The sequence below is a fragment of the Eucalyptus grandis genome, chromosome 1 (genome assembly GCF_016545825.1).
Source record: "Eucalyptus grandis isolate ANBG69807.140 chromosome 1, ASM1654582v1, whole genome shotgun sequence".
NCBI classification, from domain to species: Eukaryota; Viridiplantae; Streptophyta; class Magnoliopsida; order Myrtales; family Myrtaceae; genus Eucalyptus; species Eucalyptus grandis.
Genome location: NC_052612.1, coordinates 26,799,317 through 26,822,697, shown reverse-complemented (window position 1 = coordinate 26,822,697; position 23,381 = coordinate 26,799,317). Strand labels below are relative to the sequence as shown.

At 38.4% G+C, this 23,381-nt stretch overlaps 3 protein-coding genes and 1 non-coding gene across 4 annotated transcripts; 2 read left to right on the top strand and 2 right to left on the bottom strand.

The window, feature by feature from the left end:
• Positions 1-1,714: 1,714 nt before the first annotated feature.
• On the bottom strand, positions 1,715-4,349 carry LOC104416790 (triacylglycerol lipase OBL1). Its single transcript, XM_010028134.3, has 5 exons — positions 4,056-4,349; positions 3,449-3,642; positions 3,063-3,096; positions 2,373-2,977; positions 1,715-1,969 (listed from the first exon to the last, which is right to left on the bottom strand). Exons 1-5 carry the CDS (start codon positions 4,273-4,275, stop codon positions 1,715-1,717), a joined length of 1,308 nt encoding a protein of 435 aa, XP_010026436.2. The 5' UTR covers positions 4,276-4,349.
• Positions 4,350-11,311: 6,962 nt separating this feature from the next.
• Positions 11,312-12,600, bottom strand: LOC104457111 (transcription factor HEC2). Its single transcript, XM_010072050.3, has one exon. The coding sequence runs from the start codon at positions 12,403-12,405 to the stop codon at positions 11,608-11,610; it is 798 nt and encodes a 265-aa protein (XP_010070352.2). The 5' UTR covers positions 12,406-12,600; the 3' UTR covers positions 11,312-11,607.
• A 7,451-nt stretch (positions 12,601-20,051) lies between these two features.
• TRNAR-UCU lies at positions 20,052-20,123 on the top strand. Its single transcript has one exon. It is a non-coding gene; the product is annotated as a tRNA-Arg (tRNA).
• Positions 20,124-22,467: 2,344 nt separating this feature from the next.
• Positions 22,468-23,277, top strand: LOC104457288 (protein RALF-like 34). The gene has a single exon (XM_010072227.3). The coding sequence runs from the start codon at positions 22,583-22,585 to the stop codon at positions 23,015-23,017; it is 435 nt and encodes a 144-aa protein (XP_010070529.1). The 5' UTR covers positions 22,468-22,582; the 3' UTR covers positions 23,018-23,277.
• The last annotated feature ends 104 nt before the right edge of the window (positions 23,278-23,381 follow it).

Below are 23,381 nucleotides of genomic sequence, written 5' to 3'. Positions count from 1 at the left end.
AATGGCCCTTTTTCTCCACAGAAAGAAAAACGATTTCACACGATTTTTGTCCATTTTTGGTCAACGTGAATGTCATGTGCTAAGGGGTTACTGTTATATTTACTGTTTCTCTGACCATATCCACAGGAATATCACTGCGAGTTTATGTGTTTTCAGTGTCGGACCCTTGCGCTACACAATTATTGAAGCAGGACAGCGACAACCAAAATAATCCTAGTAATTGTTGGCATTTGTATGTATACTTTATGTTTATTTCCTGAACTTCAAACCTCAATAATTTCGTCCCGGAAGTACTATTGTTCCCAAGTTTTTCTTGGATTATGTATGTTGTTGATGAGTCGACTCTCAACCTCATCTAACGCATTCTAGAGAGAGAGAGAGAGAGAGTGAGTTGTGCAGTTAGGGTTTGCATGAAATGCACCAAATTCAACGTTTGTCATCCAATGATCGGTACACATAAAGATATACAATGAATAATGGAAGGCCATCTCCATCTTCAACTCAAAAGCTTAACTCAAGATAGACATTTTGTTAAGAAATCAATATGTAAATAAGAAAATCAGTATCCATTCGAAATATATATAAATTAAAAAAAAAATTGAACTCACCAAAACGTTCCGCAAAATTTACTATTTTCCAAGAGAATCATAACCTGTAAATTTAAAACTTGAAAATTATCAAACATATAACTCGAAGAATATCGGTCCATTTCTACAATCAATATGTTTGAAAATCAATTTCTATCACTTTAAGTAATTGACCTAAGGGCAAATATTCATTAATTTAGCCATAATGGATCACTTTCCAGTAACTACGAATTCGGAAAATACAATTTGGACTTTCTTCTAATACGATACAAATAACCCAATTGACATTTCCACTTGGGGTATCTATTGTCTTCAAATTCTTGCATATTAATTGATGTAGGAATTTTCCGAAAGTCCCACTTCATCGACTCATTTTTTTGTTTTCTTTATGCATCGGAGCTACACAAGGACACAATGATATTTTCTTCTTAAAGAAAAATATCTCCAAATGATTACCTTGTGGATACTGCGCTTGATTTTTTGCTTTTTGATTTACTTCAATTCCTATTGCTTAGGTCAGAGATATCACGGAAGGAACCTCCCGACTACCCCAACCCATGTTTCAAAATTGTCAGTGGAAAGACTATCACGAGTGATTACAAAAGACACACTCTCTGCTCTTCAATGTGGAGGTGGCGACATTCAAACAAGTCTAGATATGTGGATTCCTATCCATCCATAATACCTTTAAGAAGAATTGTGGTGTAGCAAGTCTTGCTCAACAACCAAGTACAAGGAGCAATGGCACACCTGACGGAGGCTACTGGGGGCTCGGCCCCCTTCGTTCAAAATATTTTTACATTACTAAAAGTCGAAAATTTTCTAAATAAATTATATATAGGTGACATCTCTTTCCCTCACCCAACATGCAATTGGATAAAAATGAGATGTCGTGCTACAATATGATCTCATGGCCATAATTCAATACCATATATTGCCAAATAGGTGATTTTCTCTAGAAGATTAAACTATTAGAAATGCAGAAACAACATACATGTGGAGTGGGATCAACTTGCGGCCGCATAGTTGCATTTTAGTTTCTATCATTTTCTTACAACACAATTGGATCATGGTGATCCAATCTTAGGAGGCAATATCATATTGTATAAAACTATAACTATTCTTAGTCATTGTTGGTGTAGGAATAGCTGAGACCCTCCTAATCTTGTAGAATTTACATAATCCTGAGGAGTATGAGCAGGTATCCCTGGAATCAGCAGGCCAATCACTCTAACAATCCTCAATAACAATCCTTCCTTGTAGCTTGGTCCCTTCTCCCAAGTAATAACAAAGCTTCTCATGAGCTCATACCACGCATTTATCATCATCGGTATCATTGGTAGAGGCGAGAAGTAGTTCTTGTTCGGTTCTTCTGGGATGACCTACATATAAAAAATTAAGCGACCAAGAAAATTGAATGAGTAATCTTATCCAATTACAACATGCCATGGGCGGTTGACTCTTTCTTCTTTCTTCTGTTCTTTTGCCTTTTCAGCCCTGCAAAGCCAATTCCTGAAGTTCATGGACGTGACAATGTTTTTTCCTTTGGAGGAATTTTATTGCATAGACAGTCTGAATTGCAAACTCCTTCTCTTGTGCAATTTCAATCCAATGGTATATGATTTATCCACATCACAGTTTCGTTTGATATGAAATGGATGTACATAGCATTTAGCTAAAGCTACTTTGAGAACCACTTTGTCCACCAACTAATATAACTAAGCCCACAAAAAATAATTTAGGCGCGCGCGAGAGAGAGAGAGAGAGAGAGAGAGAGTTCCTCACCTTCCCTTCATATTTGCTATTGAAATAGCAACAACGCCCAAAGTGCGTGAACATGGAAGCTGAATCATCGAAAGGCAACCTAGGCACAATGTCATTGGCATAAACGAATCGAAAGTACGCAATCCGATATTCTTTCAAGACCCTCTCCATGAACTCCCCAAACTTGTCATCTCCAACCCTAGGTTGACCAAAGGTGTAGACCCCCTCCAATCTCTCCATCAGCCACGTCTCCCCGTGAATGGCCAAGATCGCTGGGAAGAGTATCGCCAACGCACCTCCCAAGCTGTGGCCGGTCAACACATACTTCACGTTGTCGTTCTCGCCAAGCAGTGACCTTAGTTTCTCCCTTATGGCATAGTAAGCGAACGGCGCGGGGGTTTTGAGAAGTGGGTCGAGCTCTTTCGGCCAACCTAGGGTCTTCTGGAGGCCTAGAGCTTTCATGAACCCGCCATGGATATTCCCAAGTCCTGGTAACTCGTACCGTGAGAGGTCAAAGTCCAAGCACCAATCGGCCGCATTGAAAGGTTCCGTGCCTCGGAAGGCGACCATGATGGTGTCACGGTCCCGTAGCATGAAGGCATGTGTGGTTACTTTCCTTTGATAATCTGCAGAAGAAAAATAACAGGTATCTGTCAACTGTTATCTTGGTATATTATCCACAGCTTTAGAGATGGCAGCATAGCTCCTTACCATTCCAAAAGTTGTAGGACCCCAAGAAATCCATCTGCACAAATGAGCGGACATAACTGTTATAAAGGACTAATTCGATTATTGTTCAGCAACATATGTCGCCTCTTTTTAGGATGGTATGGCCAGGTTCAGTTAGTATTAGGAACTTAGTCAATTAAGCTTTTTACTATAAATTATGATCAATTTTTGACACCTTTTAAGTTTAATTGTCCCCGACTAATTAAGTTGCACAGAGAGCGTGCTTCAAACGGATCAGCTTTGCGAATTCTTGTTTCTGGCCTCGCTTCTTATGTCTTTACGTGGTCACAACTTGATCCATGCTTTCATTTATAGATTAACCCCAAGCCAAGTAGTGTTTATTTCCGATTTAGATTCTGTCGTTTCACCTGCCAGTGGTGGGTGATCGTTGTTTGAAGGTAGGCCTTGTTCTCATAAGATACTTTCGAAGCCATCATGGAGAGAGCCGCATGGTACTCACTGTCCCCAGGCCTGATGCGGTTGTCCAGTTCCACTCTCTTGTCCAAATAGCCAACGATGGATGTATAGCTCCCAGACTCTCTGTCCGGCATCACTACTTTCCCTGTTCACAGCCCCACATAGTACAGTCAACATCTTTCTAAGCGTAAAGTCAACATATTGGGTAGACTAATCCTAACTTTTTAGCATGGCACTACTTGATCAATATCTTCAACTAGATATGTTTCCCAGAAAATACAGCAATTGGTCTGAGAATTTAAAACTTCTATTGGTTGGTGATCTAAGTCAGAAGAAGCTGTTCTCATGAAGACAAGATCAGTAGACCGGCGTTGATGAGTCAATTAGGTATCCGATAAGCTTAGTCGTTCTTAGTTAAATTTCTTTTAGGAAATTGATGGATCTGAGTGAACTAGATCCAAAAGGATAAAATATATCCAAATGCAATCAGACTTATTTCGAGTTGTTTTAATACAACCTTATTGTGCCATATTGCAATAACTAGATATGCAGACTGACCTCGAAAGCAGTTGACAAGAAGCCTTCCAAAGTTCCGATTGCTCGACAAGAGATTCAACAAAAACTTGATCACCGACCCGATCAAAGACAGGGGTTTGGCCACAAGAAGCAGAAGCTTCTGCACGAGAATGGATACAAACATGATCCACCTCCGCTCAAAGCTCTCCTCTCCTTCCTCGGAGGAGTCCAGGAATTCCCTTTTGTGCACATCGCTGTACATCAGAATGCGCAAGAGATCGATGACACCGGCTTTCTCTGGGCTCAACAGCAAGTAGTTGCTGCAGAAACTCTTGTCACAAGCCATGGCTTTGAGGCAAAGAAGAGAGAGGGGATTGCTAGGGGGCCTGTGTACTCGCTCTCTTGGATGGGACTTGTACTGCTTCTTGAACTTGGCTTCAAAGGCTTATTTATAGAGGTTTCTTTGTCATTGAATAACCATAGACGTAATTTCTGGTTTGGTATTTGTCTATCAATCTTTAGTCTCGGTGTACTTAGCATTACTAAAAAAAAGAAAAACGGAAGTTTTTGGCATGAAAGCCGATCGCCTTTCGATGGGTTGGTGAAGGGAAACTAAGGCGTTGTGGAGAAGGTGGGGACTCTCTCCGAGTTTCTCTATGACCCGCATTTCCGCATTTCGACGGTGTAACGACAAGTGCAATTAATATATAAGAAAGGCGGTTAAAACATGTCTTGATTTGTCTGTGGAAAATTTCATGATTTAACGTGAGACCATGTGATTCATTCATTCACGTTTTATGTTACCCCTATCATTTAATTGATGGGCACTAGAGAGATCTAAGTGGGACGCTACTAGTTCGAGCAGGGTTGGAAAACGAGGTTGTGCTAAATTCAGCGTCCTTCAAAACGTGATCAAGTTGACATACTGCTCGTGAATTTTGTGCAACGTGAATTTTGTGCCCCATCGCGTTGCACAAAATTGCTACTTGGACATACAAGACGGTCATGAATTGCCGTACTCCATCATGTTGCACACAGCTGCTACTTTGACATATAAGACAGTATGAATCATTCACTTTGAACTTGTGCGAATTTCATTTTAGAAAATGAACATCAATTATTCGGCTAAATATTAGGTCCGCAGCTTTTTTTGACGCGGCCCACATTTACGTTTTAAATTTGAAATACAGCTACATTTCTCATTATTTGGTGACTAGATCGATTCAATTTACAAATAGAGAATGAACTCTCATGCATCCAACGGATGCAATTGGTATTTGGGTCATTGTTCTAAGGGATTTTAGTGGGTTAAATTTAATTTTTAACCGAACTTTTCATTTTCTTAAAAGATATTTTTAGTGTGTATACAATATTCCACCATAGATCAAGTAATACAATAAAAATAACAATTACACCCAAGTCATTATAACAATTTCAGTGTTTCAAAGCTTCAAATTACACGCAATAATCTCACTATGTTTAGTCTCACGGTCCCTTGCAAAGGGGAAAATTGCTCAAAAAGCCCTAAAACTATTGTACAACGGCCAATTTAGTCTTAAACATTTCGATTACGTTAATTTAGTCCTAAAATTTTCTTACAATTTGCCAATTTAGTTCTAAATTTTTCATGTGCTAATTTAATCTTAAAGCTTTTGACAATTTGTCGATTTAGTCCTCGCGATCATTTTTAGACGAAAATCATTGACGTTGTAATAGAGTCAATGCCGGCCATCCTATGTGGAAGTGATAAATGATCACTTGCGTGGTGGTCATTAGTCATTAATGTAGAAAACTGTGGTGCTTTTGCTCATTAGAAAAGAGTGTCTATAGGTTAATCCCATCGGGGCCCTTTTTTATATTAAGATACATGTGCAAGTTGCGTTAGAGAAATCCCATATCCAAAAATTGACGTGTAGTAGAGCAATTAATATATCCTAGTTGGCCCATAATTCATTGGCTTAAACTTTTGAGTAAAAGTAAATTCAATTGAATATGCCGATAGGCTCAAATTTAAGTTCCCTCTTAGCAATCTCCCTAAGTGAAGATATTAGACTTTTACTACATGCTCCCAAAATTTCAATCCAAGGTGGTGGAAACTTCCCTCCTCCAAAAACCAGATTGGTGCATTTTTTCAAACACTAAGTGACTTTCACCTACACAAATGAAAAACACACTCAAAAAAACCCTAATCGTACTTCACGATAAAAAGTTTTTTTTTCTCACATAGGTCGACGGGGTCGCTTCACTTAAGATCAAAAGGACCCACAACGGAGATGCCTGGCAGCACGACAGAGCTGAGTGCTAGAGACGACATGGACAAAACGGTGGGCTGGAGCATTGTGATGGCGCGGCGGCCATGGTTGACTAGGGAGATGACCAAAAGAATAAGAAAACCAGTAGAGAGAGAAAGGGAAGAGATGGTGTTTTATTCCATCCTTTGACAGATAAAATGTACCCAAACTAGTCAGTCATTGAGGTCGCTCATGTTGTAACCCTTTGACAAACATATATTGACTATGCGATTGCTGCTTGTAAGTTTGACGATGGGGCTATCCTCTCGCCCTTTTTAGTAAACGGGACCAACTTTGCTAGCCATGCATCCTAGACCATGTAGATCAATCCCCATTAGAAGTTTTAGTTTGGAGACTCTTGTGGGGATGAGTGAATTTAGAGGGTTGGCCCATAAGATTGGATGATATGTTAGACCACTTAGCAAACCTGGGCTTGTGATTGAACTTTTCATGGACTCAAAATATAACCTAAGCCCGGCCATGCAAAGGCATTTTCATGATCCGTGCTTTAGAGGCCACGCAAGATCAGCACGATCAGGCCAACCACTTAAGGAGTTTAATTGACCTTCAGCTGGTCTGGTTAATTGAGCCTATTTCAAGGTTGTCTCTGGCCGAAAAGACTTCATTTCTGGCGTCTGATTTTTGATCCCGAATGGGTGTCGATATATCAAACAAATATATTTATTTCGTTGGATTCCAATCATATAAGCTGAGGTTGAGTTCACTAGCTTGAACAGTAGTAAGCTAAATAATACTGCTTAAGTGCTTTCACTACACGTTGATAATCAAATCGCTTAAATCTGAGATTCTAAGCTCTAGCTTAAGAAGGCTGCATTTCTCGCACCTAGAACCATCCATTTGTCATGGTTCTTTTATGTATAGTGCCATAGGACGATGATTGTAGTAATCTTGTCCAACAAGGAAAGAGGGTACTTGTTTGTCACGGCTAGAGAGATCGGATAAATTGGGACAACTTTCAATACCTTCTTGGATGGTGGAGAGACTAGGAACAAGTCAAATCTCATATATGACATCCACAAAGTGTTACCGGCAGCATATATGTGAAAGTGAATCTAAGGAGTTGGGCTAAAATTGTAATGGCGATGCTAATTGAGCTGTGTTAAAATGGATAAGTTCTTGGGAAAGTCCTTGCTATCACCTCACTAGTACCAAAATACAATTGGTGAGGACCAATATGAAATGAGCCAAAGTTGGACAATACCTATTAGGGTTTGTAAGTCGAATCAAATTGTAACGTGCGAATCATCCAAAATATAAATGTGAACTTCCATTACCTTGCGTCATCCTAGTTATAATGATGCGTTTATAGCAACACCGAACCTTTTAATACAATGAAAAAGCTCAACAATGCATGGCTTGAAAATAAAAATGAAATGGCCCTATACGATATATCGCGAAGGCTCTTTACATGATTTTTTTATGTAAAAACCCAAATATTTTCAACCAAAAAAAATTGTACATCAATAATGCACAAAAACTCTCTTTTGTATGTGTACGTGTATTATCATTTTATATAGTTATTATGTTGACTACCGATGTAAAACCTTTTTTATACATTAATCGCCGCCGGATGGGTGATGTGTGGATAATTTCATTTTTACAGCAATCTTTAAATACAAATGTCACCCATCCAACGGTCAATGTTTAAAAGAAAAAAATTCTTTACAATGGCAATGGACCTCATAAAAATCATTTATATATATATATAAATGTATATATATTATAAATTTATATATATTGGGGCTGATCTCTCCTTGCATTAGTAATGAAATAGCAATTAATGTTCAGAAGTCACTTCTACATCATGTATGATAGATGTTTTCTAAGAAAATATTGCCGTTTATTGAAGGAACCTGTAATATATGTGGACTTCAAATTTAGGTAATTAAAAATATTCCTTAAATAGGATTACCATTCAAATGTTAATCTCCTAAAAATTCTTTCGGAACTTCCCATGAGGGGGACGCTATTTATAACTTATTTTCCCTCCATTTAACTGGACGAAAACTGTTATTTGGACAGTTAAAAGATAAAATCTTTTAATAGAATAATGCACTGTAAAGAAACCCACTTACCAAAATCCATTTCAAAATGCATAAAATAAAGATTATTAGCAAAACCATAGTGGAAGCATCTGGAACCAAGAGAACCCATAATGGCCATGAATTGGTGAATACATTAATATTAGGACCTGCAATACAATACACCAGCATGTATAAGTTATCCTTATGAAATTTAAGATTATAATATACGATTGTATCTATCTTAGATCTTGTCCCAATCATAATACATCCCACCTTCGCTAAGGGACAAAGCAACGAAAGAATTTCGGTCAAATAAGAAAATTCCTCCTCACACCTGTCCTCTTCAAATGAGGAAATCCTGCCAAAACAGAATATGACCAACCAACAACAAAGTAATATATATACATATTTTAATTTTTTTGGCTACAGATGGCATTATATTTGTGTAGTAAACCATAGGAAGGCCGTATAAGGAAGAAGAAGAAAATGCTGAAAATGACTCGAAGATCTTGGTCACATGATCATATCTTCCCCGTTTAAAAAAAAATCTCCACATCTAGAAAGTTAATTTTTCATATTACTTTTTTATTTTTTGGGTTATAAGCCAAGAGGGTCGTGATGACCTTCCCAATATTCCAAATCCATACCGCAAGTAATTAATCACCTAGTACACAAGTACTCTAAAGGGTACCATGAGAGGTCATCATTGATTCTAGCTACACGATAGGCAAATAATTTCATACACCTGAAAAAAAAAATTACAACAACTAATGGATCAGCCTTTCTTTATACGAAAAATAAAGATTTGAAAAGTACTTTTTGATTATTTTTGTGTGATTAAAATAATTAGTTAATAAAAATATTTACATAATAAAAAAAAAATCATTGACTCATTTTTTAAAGAGACGTGATAAATGATTAATATTGAGCGCAAAATATTATTGGGAGGAAAGGACAAGTAGATTGTAAAGAGAGCTTCCTATAACCAGTGCATATGTGCAAGGTGCACCAATCATGCAAGTGCGTTAGGTCACACCATGCGTGAAACATAAATTTCCATCAATAAGTCCTGTCACAAAGAACATGAGAACTTATCTCGTTTTGGGAAAGAAACGATAAAACAATTTATTTATTTTTTAAGAAAAGGGGTATGGAATGTGTCAGAGATGCAATGCACTTATGCTTTCTAGGTGGTGGTGGTGGTTCCTAAATTCACGAAAGGGGGATCACCCCCCAAAACCCTAATAATAACAAATGATATATAAATCTATATATCTATGTCCTATATTGTAATGTTGGGACCTTTGTGTGATATCCCACATGGTGTCTCTTTTGCTAGATCAGGTTTGACTCACTTTTTTTTCCCAAATTTATTTGTACATGCTTTCTCTTTTTTAATATAATAAATGAGATTAGAATGACCCTTACGACAGGAACACTCATTCCACTCGCTTTTGTCTTGGGGAGCAACCTACCCTCTTGACTATCTAGAGTGATGCACAATACTAATAGTGCACAAGAAGGTGAACAATCTTGAAGCCAATATATAACGCAACATAAAATGTATGCTGATAAGATATTGGGAAGGCTTATGTCCCAGGTTAATATAATAAGTATGTTAATATAATATCATTGGCAGGTGCAACTAGATATAAAAAGAAACTAGTTAAGCTCATCAAATTCCCACTCTTAGGGCATTGAGATTAGTAGAGATGATATATGAGATGGTTGCCCGCCTCAGTCTAATTTATAGTTAAACAACTATTAACTCCATTAAAACCAAGAGAATCAACGGTTAATAATCTCAGTTTTGCTCATCTTTTTGGTGGATCGGATGATTGTCAAACATATCAATCTTGGATCAGATCATGGGTTCTTACTGAATCAACTCTCTAACATGTTTTCTTAATAATTTTTTATATTGTAGGTCTGTTTATTTTGGACAAAATTGACAATTTAGAAAACACTTTCCTAAAAATGATTGGTTATGTCGCTCAAAATAATTGCCAACAAAAGATATAATTCGTCATCAATAATAATTTATGCCTAAGCTTTTTCATAGACAATAAAAATATTTTATGTTCATACATTTTTTTTAAGTAATACTAACGGTCATGTTTAGGAAAATGTTTTCCAATCATGAGTATTCTGCAAAAATATATGGACCTTGTGTTTGACATCACGAAACGATATTGTTAGAAACTAGAGATGAGCATCAGTCGAGAGTTAAACTTGGACCGACCCCAGACCGGCCCAACCCTGCCGTTTTACTAGGTAAACCTCAGATTCATGAAATTCTCTACTAACCACATGATTTGGTTAAAATGCAAGGTAAAGGCCGGGTACATGACCTAAATATGACATTGTTTATATTGGTGGTATGAAAAATCGAACATATGTCATGCGCTTAATCCACACATACAAGTCAGTTCCTTAATTGCTTAACCAATCCCATGTGCCTTACTTTGACATGCCTCAAACACAAGATTGCACGTTTGCACGTAAAATCCCAATTTCGTGCCCCTTACCTATAGAAAGTAACGTTGCCATCATAGTTGGACTAACAAAAAGACTCAATTAATCGTTTACTTGGACATCACTTTGTCTATTTCTGCATTCAAATGCGGGATGACTTGTTGCCTTTTGAAGACCTAATTCAACAATAACAAAGTGCTCCTGTCAACCAGGGATCTATGTTATATCCAATGTCCTCGTTGGTACATTTTTGTACTCATGTATAGTCTTAAAAAGAAAAGATATATCCATATATATAATGCATATAATTACTAAAAGTAACAGTATAAATAACTTCCTAGTCGACTGCTAGGGAAAATTGAGGCTTTTTAACCGCCTGAGGACGAAATAAAAATCCCATACAACTATCTATCTATATATATTTAAATATGTATGCGTGTATATTTGTAGTTGCAAATTCTAACGACAGTCCAAAACGAGATATTATTATAGAGTACAAACCACATACATACAACAAAATCATTCATGCGTAATCATTTTCCCATCTTTGTTTTGGCTGGCCAACGAGACATCTTCTGGCAAAGGATGCAAGAGTGTGAAAGGTTCTTTTATCTGTTTGATACAAAATAGATTTATCAAAGCATAATTGTCTGATTACTTTGCAGGAAGAAGGGTAACACTCCACTCATCACAATCGTTTTGAAGAACATCACCATTCATCGCTAACTATTAAGAAAAAAGGGCAAAAAGAGGGGATGAGAAAAGATAACGCATATGAAGTTATCATCCAAATATCTGCATTGACCCCACCACTTGCCCACTCTGGAAATCCTTCCCTAAATGTGAATAATTCAAATTCCCCATTGCTGTCGCCGCCGCCGCCGCCGCCTCCGGCGAAACTGGAAAGCCAATGCCCATTCGCTTACCCGTGTTGCTCACGGCAGCCTCCTCTAGACACTGCACTTGCTTCTTCAAGAACTTGACGTAGTGAATCGCCTCGTCCAGCATCGAGGCCGTGTCCATCTTCGTGCCACCTGGGACGAGTCTCTGGAGTATCCTTATCCTCTCGCTGATCCTCTCCCTCCGGTGCCGTGCCGCCACGCTTTGGGGGTCCTTCGATATCTTCACGTTCCTCCGCTTGGGCGGCTTAATTGACTCCTGATCGATGTGGATTGGCTGCATCGCCGCTATCCGGAATATCATCTCCCTCATCGCCGCCATCGAATTCCTCTTCTCATGTAATGAATTGCCGGACATATACACACCCATCGACCCGCCCGCCGGCACCGGGCCACCTCCGCTCTTGTAAAAATTGGCCAGCAGTGGGGCGGAGGCTGGGTCATGAACCGGGTGGTTGCCAATGAACGGGATGGTTGCGGGACTTTGAGATATCGGCGCAACAGGGCTTCGTTGGTGGAGCGGCGGCAGGTAACTCCCCGCCCCCAGGCCGGTCGAACCGGAGTGTTCGGACAGGTCGTGATGCGAGGTGTCGTAGAGGTCGGGATACTTTTCGGGCTGCATCAATATCTTCATGATGTCCATGTGATCTTCTGGTGACAATTTGATCATGTCGACATCCATGAGAAGACAGAGAGCGCGAGAGAGTTGATTGTTGTGGGTCTTTCAGGGATGAGAAACGAGATGAAAGTACAAGGGCGTCGAAGATAAAGATTTTCTTGGCAGAGATAAGGATGTGAGAGAAAGAAAGCAAGAGGATGTACACAGCAATGGAGGTTAAAAGCTTTGTGGGGATGGATTATATCTCATGGACCAACCATCAAAATGGAGCTGCGAAGGTCGAAAGTGGACGGAGCCTTTATATAGCAAGTTGAGGCAAATATAATATAATTAACTGGTAAAATAAACCCAGCAAGTAAAAAATAAATAAATAAAGAAAAAAAAAAGCCTTCTCTCTCGTTTATGATGAGCCTATGATTTAAGCTCCATTTTTGTGGGGGCTACCCACTAAAAGAAAAACCCTAAATATATAAAGGCTAAGTTTAGGGTTCTGAAATTCTGGTCAAATCATGTGTGTTGTGATGAAATGTGTGGGTATCAACCACACTACGAACTACAAAATGATTTTTTGCCTCGGACATAACAAGATAATTAGATTTGAAATTTCAATGCCCATTGGTCGGAGTTGAATCAGCAGTAAGGCATCACATGCGACGCTTGAATTTAGAAGAACACAGTAACCATTCGAGTGAATTTGAAAAATACATGTCGGTCTATAGGGAAAATGATTTTTTTTCAAACGAAAGAAGGAAAATTAAATTTAAGGTACAATGCCGTTTTGAACACAAATAAGCAAAAGTCAACCATAGGATGAAGGTCGGCTGCATGGTTGAGACTTGGCTTGGGAAGTATGGGGAGATGAGGAAAACGGAAGCTGGATGTGAAATTTGGAGAAAAATAATAAAATCGATTAGTTCTCACTTAAACTAGAAATACATACATACATACATACATACATACATACATACATACATACATACATACATACATATCAATTTAAAATCTAATTTCATGAGTCTAGGCAAGTACAACTCATCTGAAAAGGCCGACGACTGGATGGCTGGAAAGAGAAAGTAGGAGGAAAGGTGCATGAACCCAATTGCTTTCCCACGAAGAGAACCTTTTTATTTGATAATTTATAAAGTATCGATTTATAGTATACTTTATGCTTTAGGGAAAAAATAAATTCACCTTTTCATGCCTGAAACATTACTACAAAACCCCACAATCACATGACCTTTGTCAGACGAACAGCCCCCTCCCTCATCGATCTCAGCTTTGCACGGCGGATTTCATCACTCCCCACCGGGTGGCTCCGCCTCCGACGGTGGATCACTCTGGCGACTTCTTGTTAGGTCTAGAGATGTTTCTATTTCGCCGACACTGTTCAACAAGAGACAAGAAAAGGTACTAACGCATAACGAAAAGGATGTGATAGCTAACCTTAGTATTAACATGTTAATCATTGAGATGCTAAGTCAAGCTTTTTGCAAAAGCGTTAAAAGTGATGATGGATGGAACTTAAACAATGAGACGTTTTTACCGATAGCCATGAATTTCGAACATGGATTATGCCCCTTATAAAAAGCCATGATGATAATACTTGAAAGGTTCAAGTCACAAAAGACCTCAAATTAATATATGTGTGATAAATTTATCCTAAATAAATTTTTTTATAGTAAAAAAATTTTAAAAGCTAAATTAGATGACACATGACAGTTTATAAATGTATCGTTTTAGAATTTTACTTTTCATTTATCACAAGTATATTAATTTATGATTTTTGCGGTATTAATACAGTTTAATATAAACTAATAAAAATGAGATTATCATAAATATATCAATTTCGGATTTTTAATGATAAACATATCAATTATGTATTAGTTAGAAGTTTTGTTGTAATATTAACTCTAATGGTAATACTTTAAACAAAGATGAATATGGAAAATAAATCGAGCCTTTTTCTCCCTCTCCATTTAGCTTCTTAAAGGTGCAGTGGCTTTGGTGGGTTGGGGGACCGGTGACACGAGCGCAGGTACTGTTAATAACTCGAAACCGTCGTTATTATCCGCAAGAGTTTCACCGGCACGCCCTTCAAGGCGGATCAGGGGAAGTTGACGGTGGAGCAAAATGCTGTCCTGCAACCCGGTAACCATGAGCTCGGGCTCGCATCCACCGTCGGGCTGGACAGATCTCGTGCCAAGGCCCGTCTCATCCAACGGCCGCACACACGAGGTGAGCTCACGTGGATCGAGCTCCCTCTGGATTTCGTTCCTGACAGCGACGGTGGCGATGCCAGCCCCGAGATTCAGCAGGAGCGATGTACTTCTCTTGCAGTTTTTAATTCCCTCTTTCGAACTGGGGAAGCGCTTCCCCGGTTGGTGGCCAAGTAGCAGCAGCAGCAGCAGAGAACCAGCAAATCTTTTTCCCCAACAATCTGCTGCGACCGCTCTTCTCTCTATCTGTCTATTCATCCTTTTTGAATTATGGATTTGCCTTTCTCCAGTTTGCAACAACTTGTGAAAGGGTCATTGGTGGTGTGGATCTTGATGGTCTTGACAATTCGAGAAACCCACCAATTGGCAATTGTGGATCTGTCCACTTCGATAAAGTCGGGGCAGATAAGTAAAAAAAATCATCTTCAAATTTCATATCTTTATCATTTTGTGACTTGTCCTTTTCAAAAATATGTATATTTGTTTTCCGGATTAAAGTTAGTCACTCGGAAAGAATGATAAAGGATACTTTAGAAAAGAAAACGACGATTGCTAGAAAAAAAAAGTGTTTGTGATGAGACGTAATGTGGTGCCTAAGAATGCAAATGAGGGTGCAAAGGTGCATTTTGAAAAATCAAGAGATGCACGGAGGTATGAGAGTGAAAACTTATGATAGTTTTAGAAATTCTTCCATAAAGTTTTCATAGTTTGAGATGTTAGATGTAGAGGGCACCAATCTGAGCATGTTTTTGCTGGTCATTTCCTCAAAAAAAAATTACATCTCTTGACACATGAATAGATATATATAGACATGGTCTTCTATGGAATAGTATAGATCTAAAGGTTTTTGTGCTTTAAGAAAATTTACATTGAAATTAATACAAAATGCATTTGGGTATGAGGCGTTAATTGATCCCTTGAGAAGTCTCCATTTTTTTGTTGTACATAGTATTCGAAGTCTGCATCATGGAGTTATGACATTCTCTAGTGTTGTCTATTACCATGTTCTATTGGGATGCACGTGTGAATGAATTATGTTAGAGAAATCTCATATCAAAATTTGATATGGTGTAAAGCTATTATTATATCTTAATTGGTCCATAACTCATTTGCTTAAGCTTTTGTTAAAGGTAGATCCAACTAGTATATTGATCGACTCAAATTTAGGCTCCTCTTAGCAATTTCTCCACATATTGATATTGAACTTCTACTACGCACTTCCAACAAACAGTATCAGAACCCATAGTTGCGCTTTCCAAGCAGGTGAGCATTGTGGTGTAACAATGTGGGCCCGTAGGAAGTTGATGTAGAATGTTGCCTAAATTAAGGAGGAGTGGACCTAACACTAAGCTCACATGGAAAATTGTTAGGATGCATGTGTGAATGAGTTGTATTAGAAAAATTCTACATCAGAGAATTGATGTGATGTAGAACAATTAAGTGGAAGCAGACATAACATTAAGCTTACACGTAAAGAGGAAATTATTAAGATGCAAATGTAAATGAGTTGTGTTAGAGAAATCTCACATTGAAGAATTAATGTGATGTAGAACAGTTAATATATCTTAGTTGACTCATAACTTATTGGCTTAAACTTTTAAGTAAATGTGAGTCCAACTAAATATAATAATGGACTCAAATTTGGGCTCCCTCTTGACAATCTCTTTACGTAAAGGTATCAAATTTTGCCGCACCAACATGTTCAAAAGAGAAGTTTGAAAAACCCCAAAACTGAAGTTGATATGAGAAAATGTGCATAACAAGCTAGTGCAATAAATATATTATAAAGAATAAGCGCACAAAGTATCCTTAAACTTGCCAAGAAAATATGAACAAAATCCTAAAACGTTAAAATAGTGTAATTATATCATAAAACCTGTTCAATCAATAACTCATACTTACTCCGGACTATCCAGGCAAAGCAAATGCGAATCTTTTTAACTTTTTGAGTGTGCGTGGTGCCCGCCACAAGTGTCACTACATCCACAAAATATATATATCAAAAACTGAAAATAGAATAACAAAGAAAAAGAAAAAGGGGGAGTAAAGTCAAAGCTCAAAATTCCAATCTCTTGAGCAGCTTGGTTTAGTTTGGTGCACCAAACGGTAGGCACCTCTCGTCAGCAATGTCGCTGAACATTCGATGCCTACAAAAAGCATCAATGATGCAATCGTCGATGCAAGACAAGAAGTTATGAATTTTATCCACGGTTGATTTTGGGTTCGAGATTAGCGAGAAGGGAAGCTTATCCTATGATGGATGCCATGAAAAGCTCAAGCACTTTATCAAAGAAAAGAAGCATCCCCCTCAGTCCGGGAACTAGTATACACCCAGCGATCACTTACGTATCTTTGCCATTTAAAATACAGAATACTTACCTAAATTTTACCTTCAAAAACCATGTTGCAGCTTGTACGTTCACATCAATTGTTCCTTAGGTCCTTATTTACGAAAACTCCATGTTTTTTTTAAGTTCATCCCTAAATTTTAAATTCTACTCACAAAAACATTCAAAACCGAACCACTCAAAGCCTAAGATGTTACAATGAGTTTACAAAGATATGCACTCTTTTTAATGTCAGATTTTGCTTAGAGAAGTGTGAATAATAATTGACACGAAATATAGAGAAATGCTGATAGTCATTAAATCCAAAGTGGGGTATCTTCTTTGTATATTTTCTTGAGATGGATTTTGGTAGCAATTGCACATCATTCTGTCACTTGACTTTCAGATATGGGCTAGCACTTGGGGCAAACTGTTGACTATGGGGAAGAACAAATAGGATCAAGTTCTCTCATAAAAATTTTCAATCTATCTTTTGAAAGTTGATGTAACTTTAGCCTTTATCTTTATAATCTAAGTCAACGGCCCATCTACCTTCGAAGGCACTTGCCTAGACTCATTCCACCGTATTACACAAATCATTTCTTGAATATTCGGAGTAAAAACAAGGAATATATATATGCTCAAACTCATGGAAATAACCCCCTTGTTCGAAAAAAACTGAAGCTTATTTCCTCCGTAAATCTAATTTTCAACTTGTAAAGTAACATGTTTATGCACGTGAAGAATGAGTGCTGTTGTCAGAATATTTCCCAAAATTATTATATTCAATTCATAATTCTTCCGCGCCCTGTTGGAGAAATTAGAAAATTGAATGTTGAATGTTCAGAAATCTCACCCCTTATCGTGTCCTGCTGACGGGCCCGTTTCATGAGCAGAAGATAACAAAATTTAATGCCACAAAAAAAAAGTACAATAAACAAAATTATCACTGCACAATAATAAAAAAATTTTAAAAATAAATTGTTGAGGAAGCGGTCCAAATTCTAAAGTCTCTTTCCATCATTACATCGAAGAATTCGAAAAATTTTGTTTGCCCATTTTGGGTCCACTTCTCCAATCTTACCTTAAATAGGCAATACCAAAGAGTCTCTGTAAATCCTGTCTATTTCAGATTTGTCTGTCCTTTTTTGTTTTAATTATTTAGATATCATTTCTGCAGGCAGGCAGAAAAATAGTTTCACGCTCTTACTCCTGCAAAAAAAAAAAAACATTAATGGCGTGTTCGACCTGGTACCGAAGTTGGGTTTTAATTAATTACGACAGTAAATAAATAGTTTTTTTTTTTTATTTTTCCTGCTATTTCCGTGCATTTCGGTGGATGAATTTATGGGTGCGCGAGAAGCGTGTAGACTCGAAACGCAGTTAGCACAAAAACGACAGTTCGTTTCATCAATGCCCTGCGCTTGGGATACCGCGCAACTTGGTCAACTCTCGTATTCAAGTCTGGCGGTGCTTTTCTGAGAAAATATGTTTTTTCTGGGTAACTTTACTTATTAGTTATTGGATATTTAAAAATTAATTTCTGGAAAATAGTTTCTCGTGTCATCTTTACGTCAGTTAAATGTCAAGTGCCTCGTGATGATTTTTTTTTTTTTTGTAACGTTAACTTTGAGATTTGTTTGGTGTTCAAAAACTGCTTGGCCCTTCTTATGAGATATATCTGCATGGAAGCACTTGGTGAAAAACTTATAAAAGTCGTCATATAGGCACGGGAACCTAATAATGTTCATCTCTAGAACAAACAAATATTGGTAAATCCATATGAAGTTATTCAAGTTAAGTATGTGATATTTTGTTCCAAAAAATTAAGGATGTGAGATAAGGACGCACAAAATATGTTTTATTATTTTTTTTAATATCTTAAATCATATATAATCTTCTCCAATTATCCAGAAACTATATTTCATCTATTTTATTTTATTTATTTTACTCTTTGGACATGAAAGTCTTTTGAAGAAGTTTGAACCATAATAAGAAAAATTTACGACAAGCATCACATAATAGAAAAAGATTAGGTTCTTTGCAACTCTTCTTTGACTTATTGATGGTAATCAAGGCGTTAACGGTGAGAAAAGATGCTAACTTCAAAACTTTAAATTAAATAAACATGATATACATCTCCCTTTTGAATAAGAATTTGATATAGTTTTACAAAAGCAAGAAATTTGCAGGGGCTTCTTTGCAAAAGGAAAAAAAGAACTCAAGTAGGAAAAGGAATCCAAGGATAATCGAGCCACGAAATGTTGGACCACACAACTTGGAGCGTTCTCGAGCTATTTATTTCAGCCCCTGGCCATCGAATTTTTTTTGTTCTTGATCATTACTGGAGTAAGTAAGTTGGTCAGCCAATGAAGCTTCGAGGCGTCCAACATGTGGAGAGCAAGGCTGATAGAGAGAGAGAGAGAGGAATTAAATGAAAAGAGAAATTGCTTGTGGTCCTTCCCTTGTAATTTACCTGCAAATATAGACATATTGTGGAGAGACAACTTGGAGGGGAAAAGAACCTTATCCTCCCCTTTCCTCCTCATCTAGAAAGGGGGAAAACACTAACTTTAAAAGGTTTGAATTCAATGGAAGGCATCTAATTGGGAGATAGGCCCCTTGAACTAAAGCTCGTGCATCCTCCCTATCTATGATCTTGACAATTGATGGATTAGGGTGGAAAGTATCCATAACTGACGTCATTCGTTACCATCTAAACTTTAGTGAGCATAAACCATGATCACAATCCACATGAAATTTCGTATTTAGTCTTTGTATCTCATGCTCTTTGATCTAAATTTTCCTCCTTCACCGCCGATCTCAAACCCCTTATGTTTTTATTTTTATTTTTTCGTTTTCTGTCTTTGTTTCTTAGCCTTGGATGTCCCGTGCGAGTTGAACCAAACTCTTCTTTGTTGCTTCTTCAGCCCATCTTCTGTTTGCTTTTCCTCCCCTGTTGGGCCCATCATACATTTCAATTTCAATTTCCAGAAATATCCACAAGCTCAAACTCATTCCCAGGTTAGGCCCAACAAAATCCTCTTTCGAGATATAAAAGTCTAAATATTCAATCGTCACAAGGGCAAGATGGGCCGGTCAAACCCATTTTCTTAACAGTTATTTTATTATATAAAAATAATATGGAAAAATAGGGTCAAAAACAGCGCCTGTGGCCTATGGATAAGGCGTCTGACTTCTAATCAGACGATTGTGGGTTCGAGTCCCACCAGGCGTGCCTCTTTGCATCGCCAATTTTTTACGACATTTTGTTTCTTTCTTAACTTTTATTTTTCTTGGATAAATCGACGTTTATTTAGCACAAAACAATTGTAACTTTTATCAAAATGTTAAACTGCAGACAAGTGGGCAATATTATTTTCTCTCGTGTTGTAAGGTTAAAAAAATTCTTTTACATTTTCAAATTCTGAAGCAAAAGTTGTAAAATTAAAGCAATATGTGTGCACAAAATACTAGCTCCATTCCTTGACTTTTCCACTCAATTCAAGAGTGCCAAAAATTTCGTGGGGCCAAATTCATCTATTGACATCCTAAACATAAATATAATAGTTCAACACAAGATGTCCAAATAAGAACATTCACGTCAAGATTGAATGAAAATTTGTACCAATTCATCTTGAGGAAAGGTTTAACTTTAAGGTAGATTCGAATAGAAACAAAAGTAGATAATGCTATTGTGCCTTAAATTACTAGAGGTGCATAATACAAGATCGGCAGCATGGTGCAAAATTGATTTTGAAATTATAAAATGCAAAAATCTACCTAAAAAATTTGAAAGTGCTTTTCATCTTTCATAATAGAACTTATTCTCTTTATTTCGACATTCATGCCAAGCAAATGGAATATGTCTTATTAGTTCTCATCACTATCAAACTTGGGTTTACGATTTGCGTGAGTCAATATTATCTTTATCTAATGAAATTAAATAATATATATATCATGAAATCTTTAATTTATATTGATATACATACCGAGTATGTTATGCTTAACTTTAAGGATTTTGCTTTCTATACTTGCACTTTTATCTTACTTTAATTTCTCCACTATCTGATCCTATCTAAAAGATGTCAAAATCCGTTCCAACAAAACAAATTGCGAATCGAGATCATGCGAAGGAAAAGAAAGAGATCAATATAGAAAAATGAAATTAGGGAAACAAGAATTTCCAGAAAACGACAATCCACAAGAAATTCCAAAAAAAAAAAAAAAAAGAAAAAGAAACTCGAAGACGCAGGATAGGTGGGCCCCAGCCGCTGGCCCAGGCGACCGGCCGCGTCTTAAAAGTTTCGTCCGACATGCCGCGGTGTCTCGGTCCTCCCGGCATTCCAGTGCTTCGCGGTACACCTCATCTTCCCCGCATCCCCAATCCCGTCTCGAAACGTAGTTAGGCTCGTGGCGTGGCGCCAACCAGGAGGCCCGAAATCCTGCGCCTCGCCGTACCCAATCGCGGAGGGAGGAACGAAACGGAGCGCTGCAATGGGGACACGTGTCGGCGGTGGGGGAACGGAACCGCGAATAGCTGTAATCCAATCGACGCCTGTCCTTTCGTGCATGTGACCCGTCTTCATCTCGGCAATAATGACTTGTCTCACCCGTCAACTCACCTCTTAAAAGCCCCCATCCCCCCAAAAAAAAAAAAAAAAAAATTGCCGCAAAAACAGATAAGTCAAATTAGGGAAAATGACATAAGAATTGCGAGAGCCTTCAACCTATTCAGTGTAATGTGCAATGTGTTTTATGAACATATATCGAATATTATACATTAAAATTTATAGATCATTTTGAATAAATTAAAAATTCGAGGATCACATTATATGTTATATGTTGAGCTGAAATTATGAACAATTTATGTCATTTTCCTTGAAATTATTATTTACGCGGTTTGGTGGGGTGGAGTCATGTGAAGTCAAACCAAATCATATTGCTTCCTATGCTCTCAATGATTCAGAATGAGATCGCCTACTTTGTTCTTTCTTCATTTTCTTGATTTATTGGATAACAAACCCATAAACAAAAGAATTGAACCTATGCTGATACCTAAAGATGCGATTGACGTTACCGCATCTCCAATCTTCTCAAATCTTGTTAGGAATAAGTGCCCCCGTAGATCAATCTTGATTGTTCTATTTAGTCTCTATTTTGTAACCATAAAATTCTCAAAGAACTAGAACGAGGTGTAAAGACCATATGCCTTACCCTTCAGATCAAGTAATTTCAAAAGTAATGATAACGTGGGTCTATCGCATCCGGCGACAATCACTCGTCTCTCTGATCGATCGGGTCCATGCAACTATATTTCTGATAAGTTCTGACAAGAAAAAATCGAACTATCGTTGGCTAAGTTGGAGTGCCCAACTTACCGGTTTGGTTTAGATTAACGAAAAGAAATCATCAATGCAGAGGGACATAACTCGTACAACGGGGATTTTGCATGATTCGATATGATGACTTTTCTTATCTTTTCGAGGGACAAAAAAGTAGTAACTTCTTTCTATGAATAAGCTTTGTTGACTTTTTAGTCAAAGGGTTAAAAATTGTCCATGCACAGTATCGTGAAGTCCTTTATTGCGAAGAAAGAAGAAGAAGAAATTGCTACAGACACGAGCACCCACTTCCCATCACCCATTCACTCTCCCTCTCTCTCTCTCTCTCTCTCTCTCTCTCTCTACCTCGCTCATGGCCTCCTCCTCCGTCTTTAGCCTCGCCCTCCTGGCCTCCCTCCTCCTCCTCCACTCCCTCCTCGCCGCCCACAGCCTCGCGGGAGCCCAAGCGGTGGCCGCCGACGAGGCGGGCCTGAAGATGATGACGTCCGACCCGACAATGGAGTGGCCGGGCGCGGCGTCCCTGTACGACGGCTTCTTCGGCGACGGCGACGGCGAGGGGGTGGGGGAGGGGGAGGAGGAGGAGATCGAGGGGGAGGCGGGCCGCCGGTCCCTGTTCTGGCACAGCATCGTGAAGTTCTACATTTCGTACGGGGCGCTGTCGGCAAACCGGGTGCCGTGCCCGCCCCGGTCGGGGAGGTCCTACTACACCCACAACTGCTTCAAGGCCAGGGGCCCCGTCCACCCCTACAACCGGGGCTGCTCCAGGATCACCCTCTGCCGGCGATGAAAGCCGGTGCCGGTGCCGGTCCGACCGCGGCAACATTGTGTTCTCTTCTTTCTTTCGTTCGGGTTGTTTTGTTGTATCGCTTAGTAGCGTGGATGCTCTGTTTCTTGATCTCGCCGGAGAAGTTGCTTAGCTGTTCCTGTCGCCGTCTGTCCTGCAGTAAGGTCGATGCTGCTAACACGTGTGTAGATTGTTGTTGTTGTTGTGGTGTTGGGACTTTGAGATCTAGTTAAAAAATATCTGAAAAATCGATTCGTTGAGAACTTTCTGAGATTTACGTGGTTGATTACCTGTCTCCAAAAGGCGCTTCAAGATCGTTCGCCGATTGGGAAAGTGTTGTTGTTCGCGCGTGGCGTACACGAGATTA

Coding starts and splice junctions, on each gene's coding strand:
- LOC104416790 (XM_010028134.3), bottom strand. CDS start 4,275: ATGTACAGCGATGTGCACAAAAGGGAATTCCTGGACTCCTCCGAGGAA. Junction 3,643..4,055: donor TCTTGTCAACTGCTTTCGAG/GTCAGTCTGCAT, acceptor GGCTGTGAACAG/GGAAAGTAGTGATGCCGGAC. Junction 2,978..3,062: donor GTCCTACAACTTTTGGAATG/GTAAGGAGCTAT, acceptor TTTCTTCTGCAG/ATTATCAAAGGAAAGTAACC.
- LOC104457111 (XM_010072050.3), bottom strand. CDS start 12,405: ATGGATGTCGACATGATCAAATTGTCACCAGAAGATCACATGGACATC.
- LOC104457288 (XM_010072227.3), top strand. CDS start 22,583: ATGGCCTCCTCCTCCGTCTTTAGCCTCGCCCTCCTGGCCTCCCTCCTC.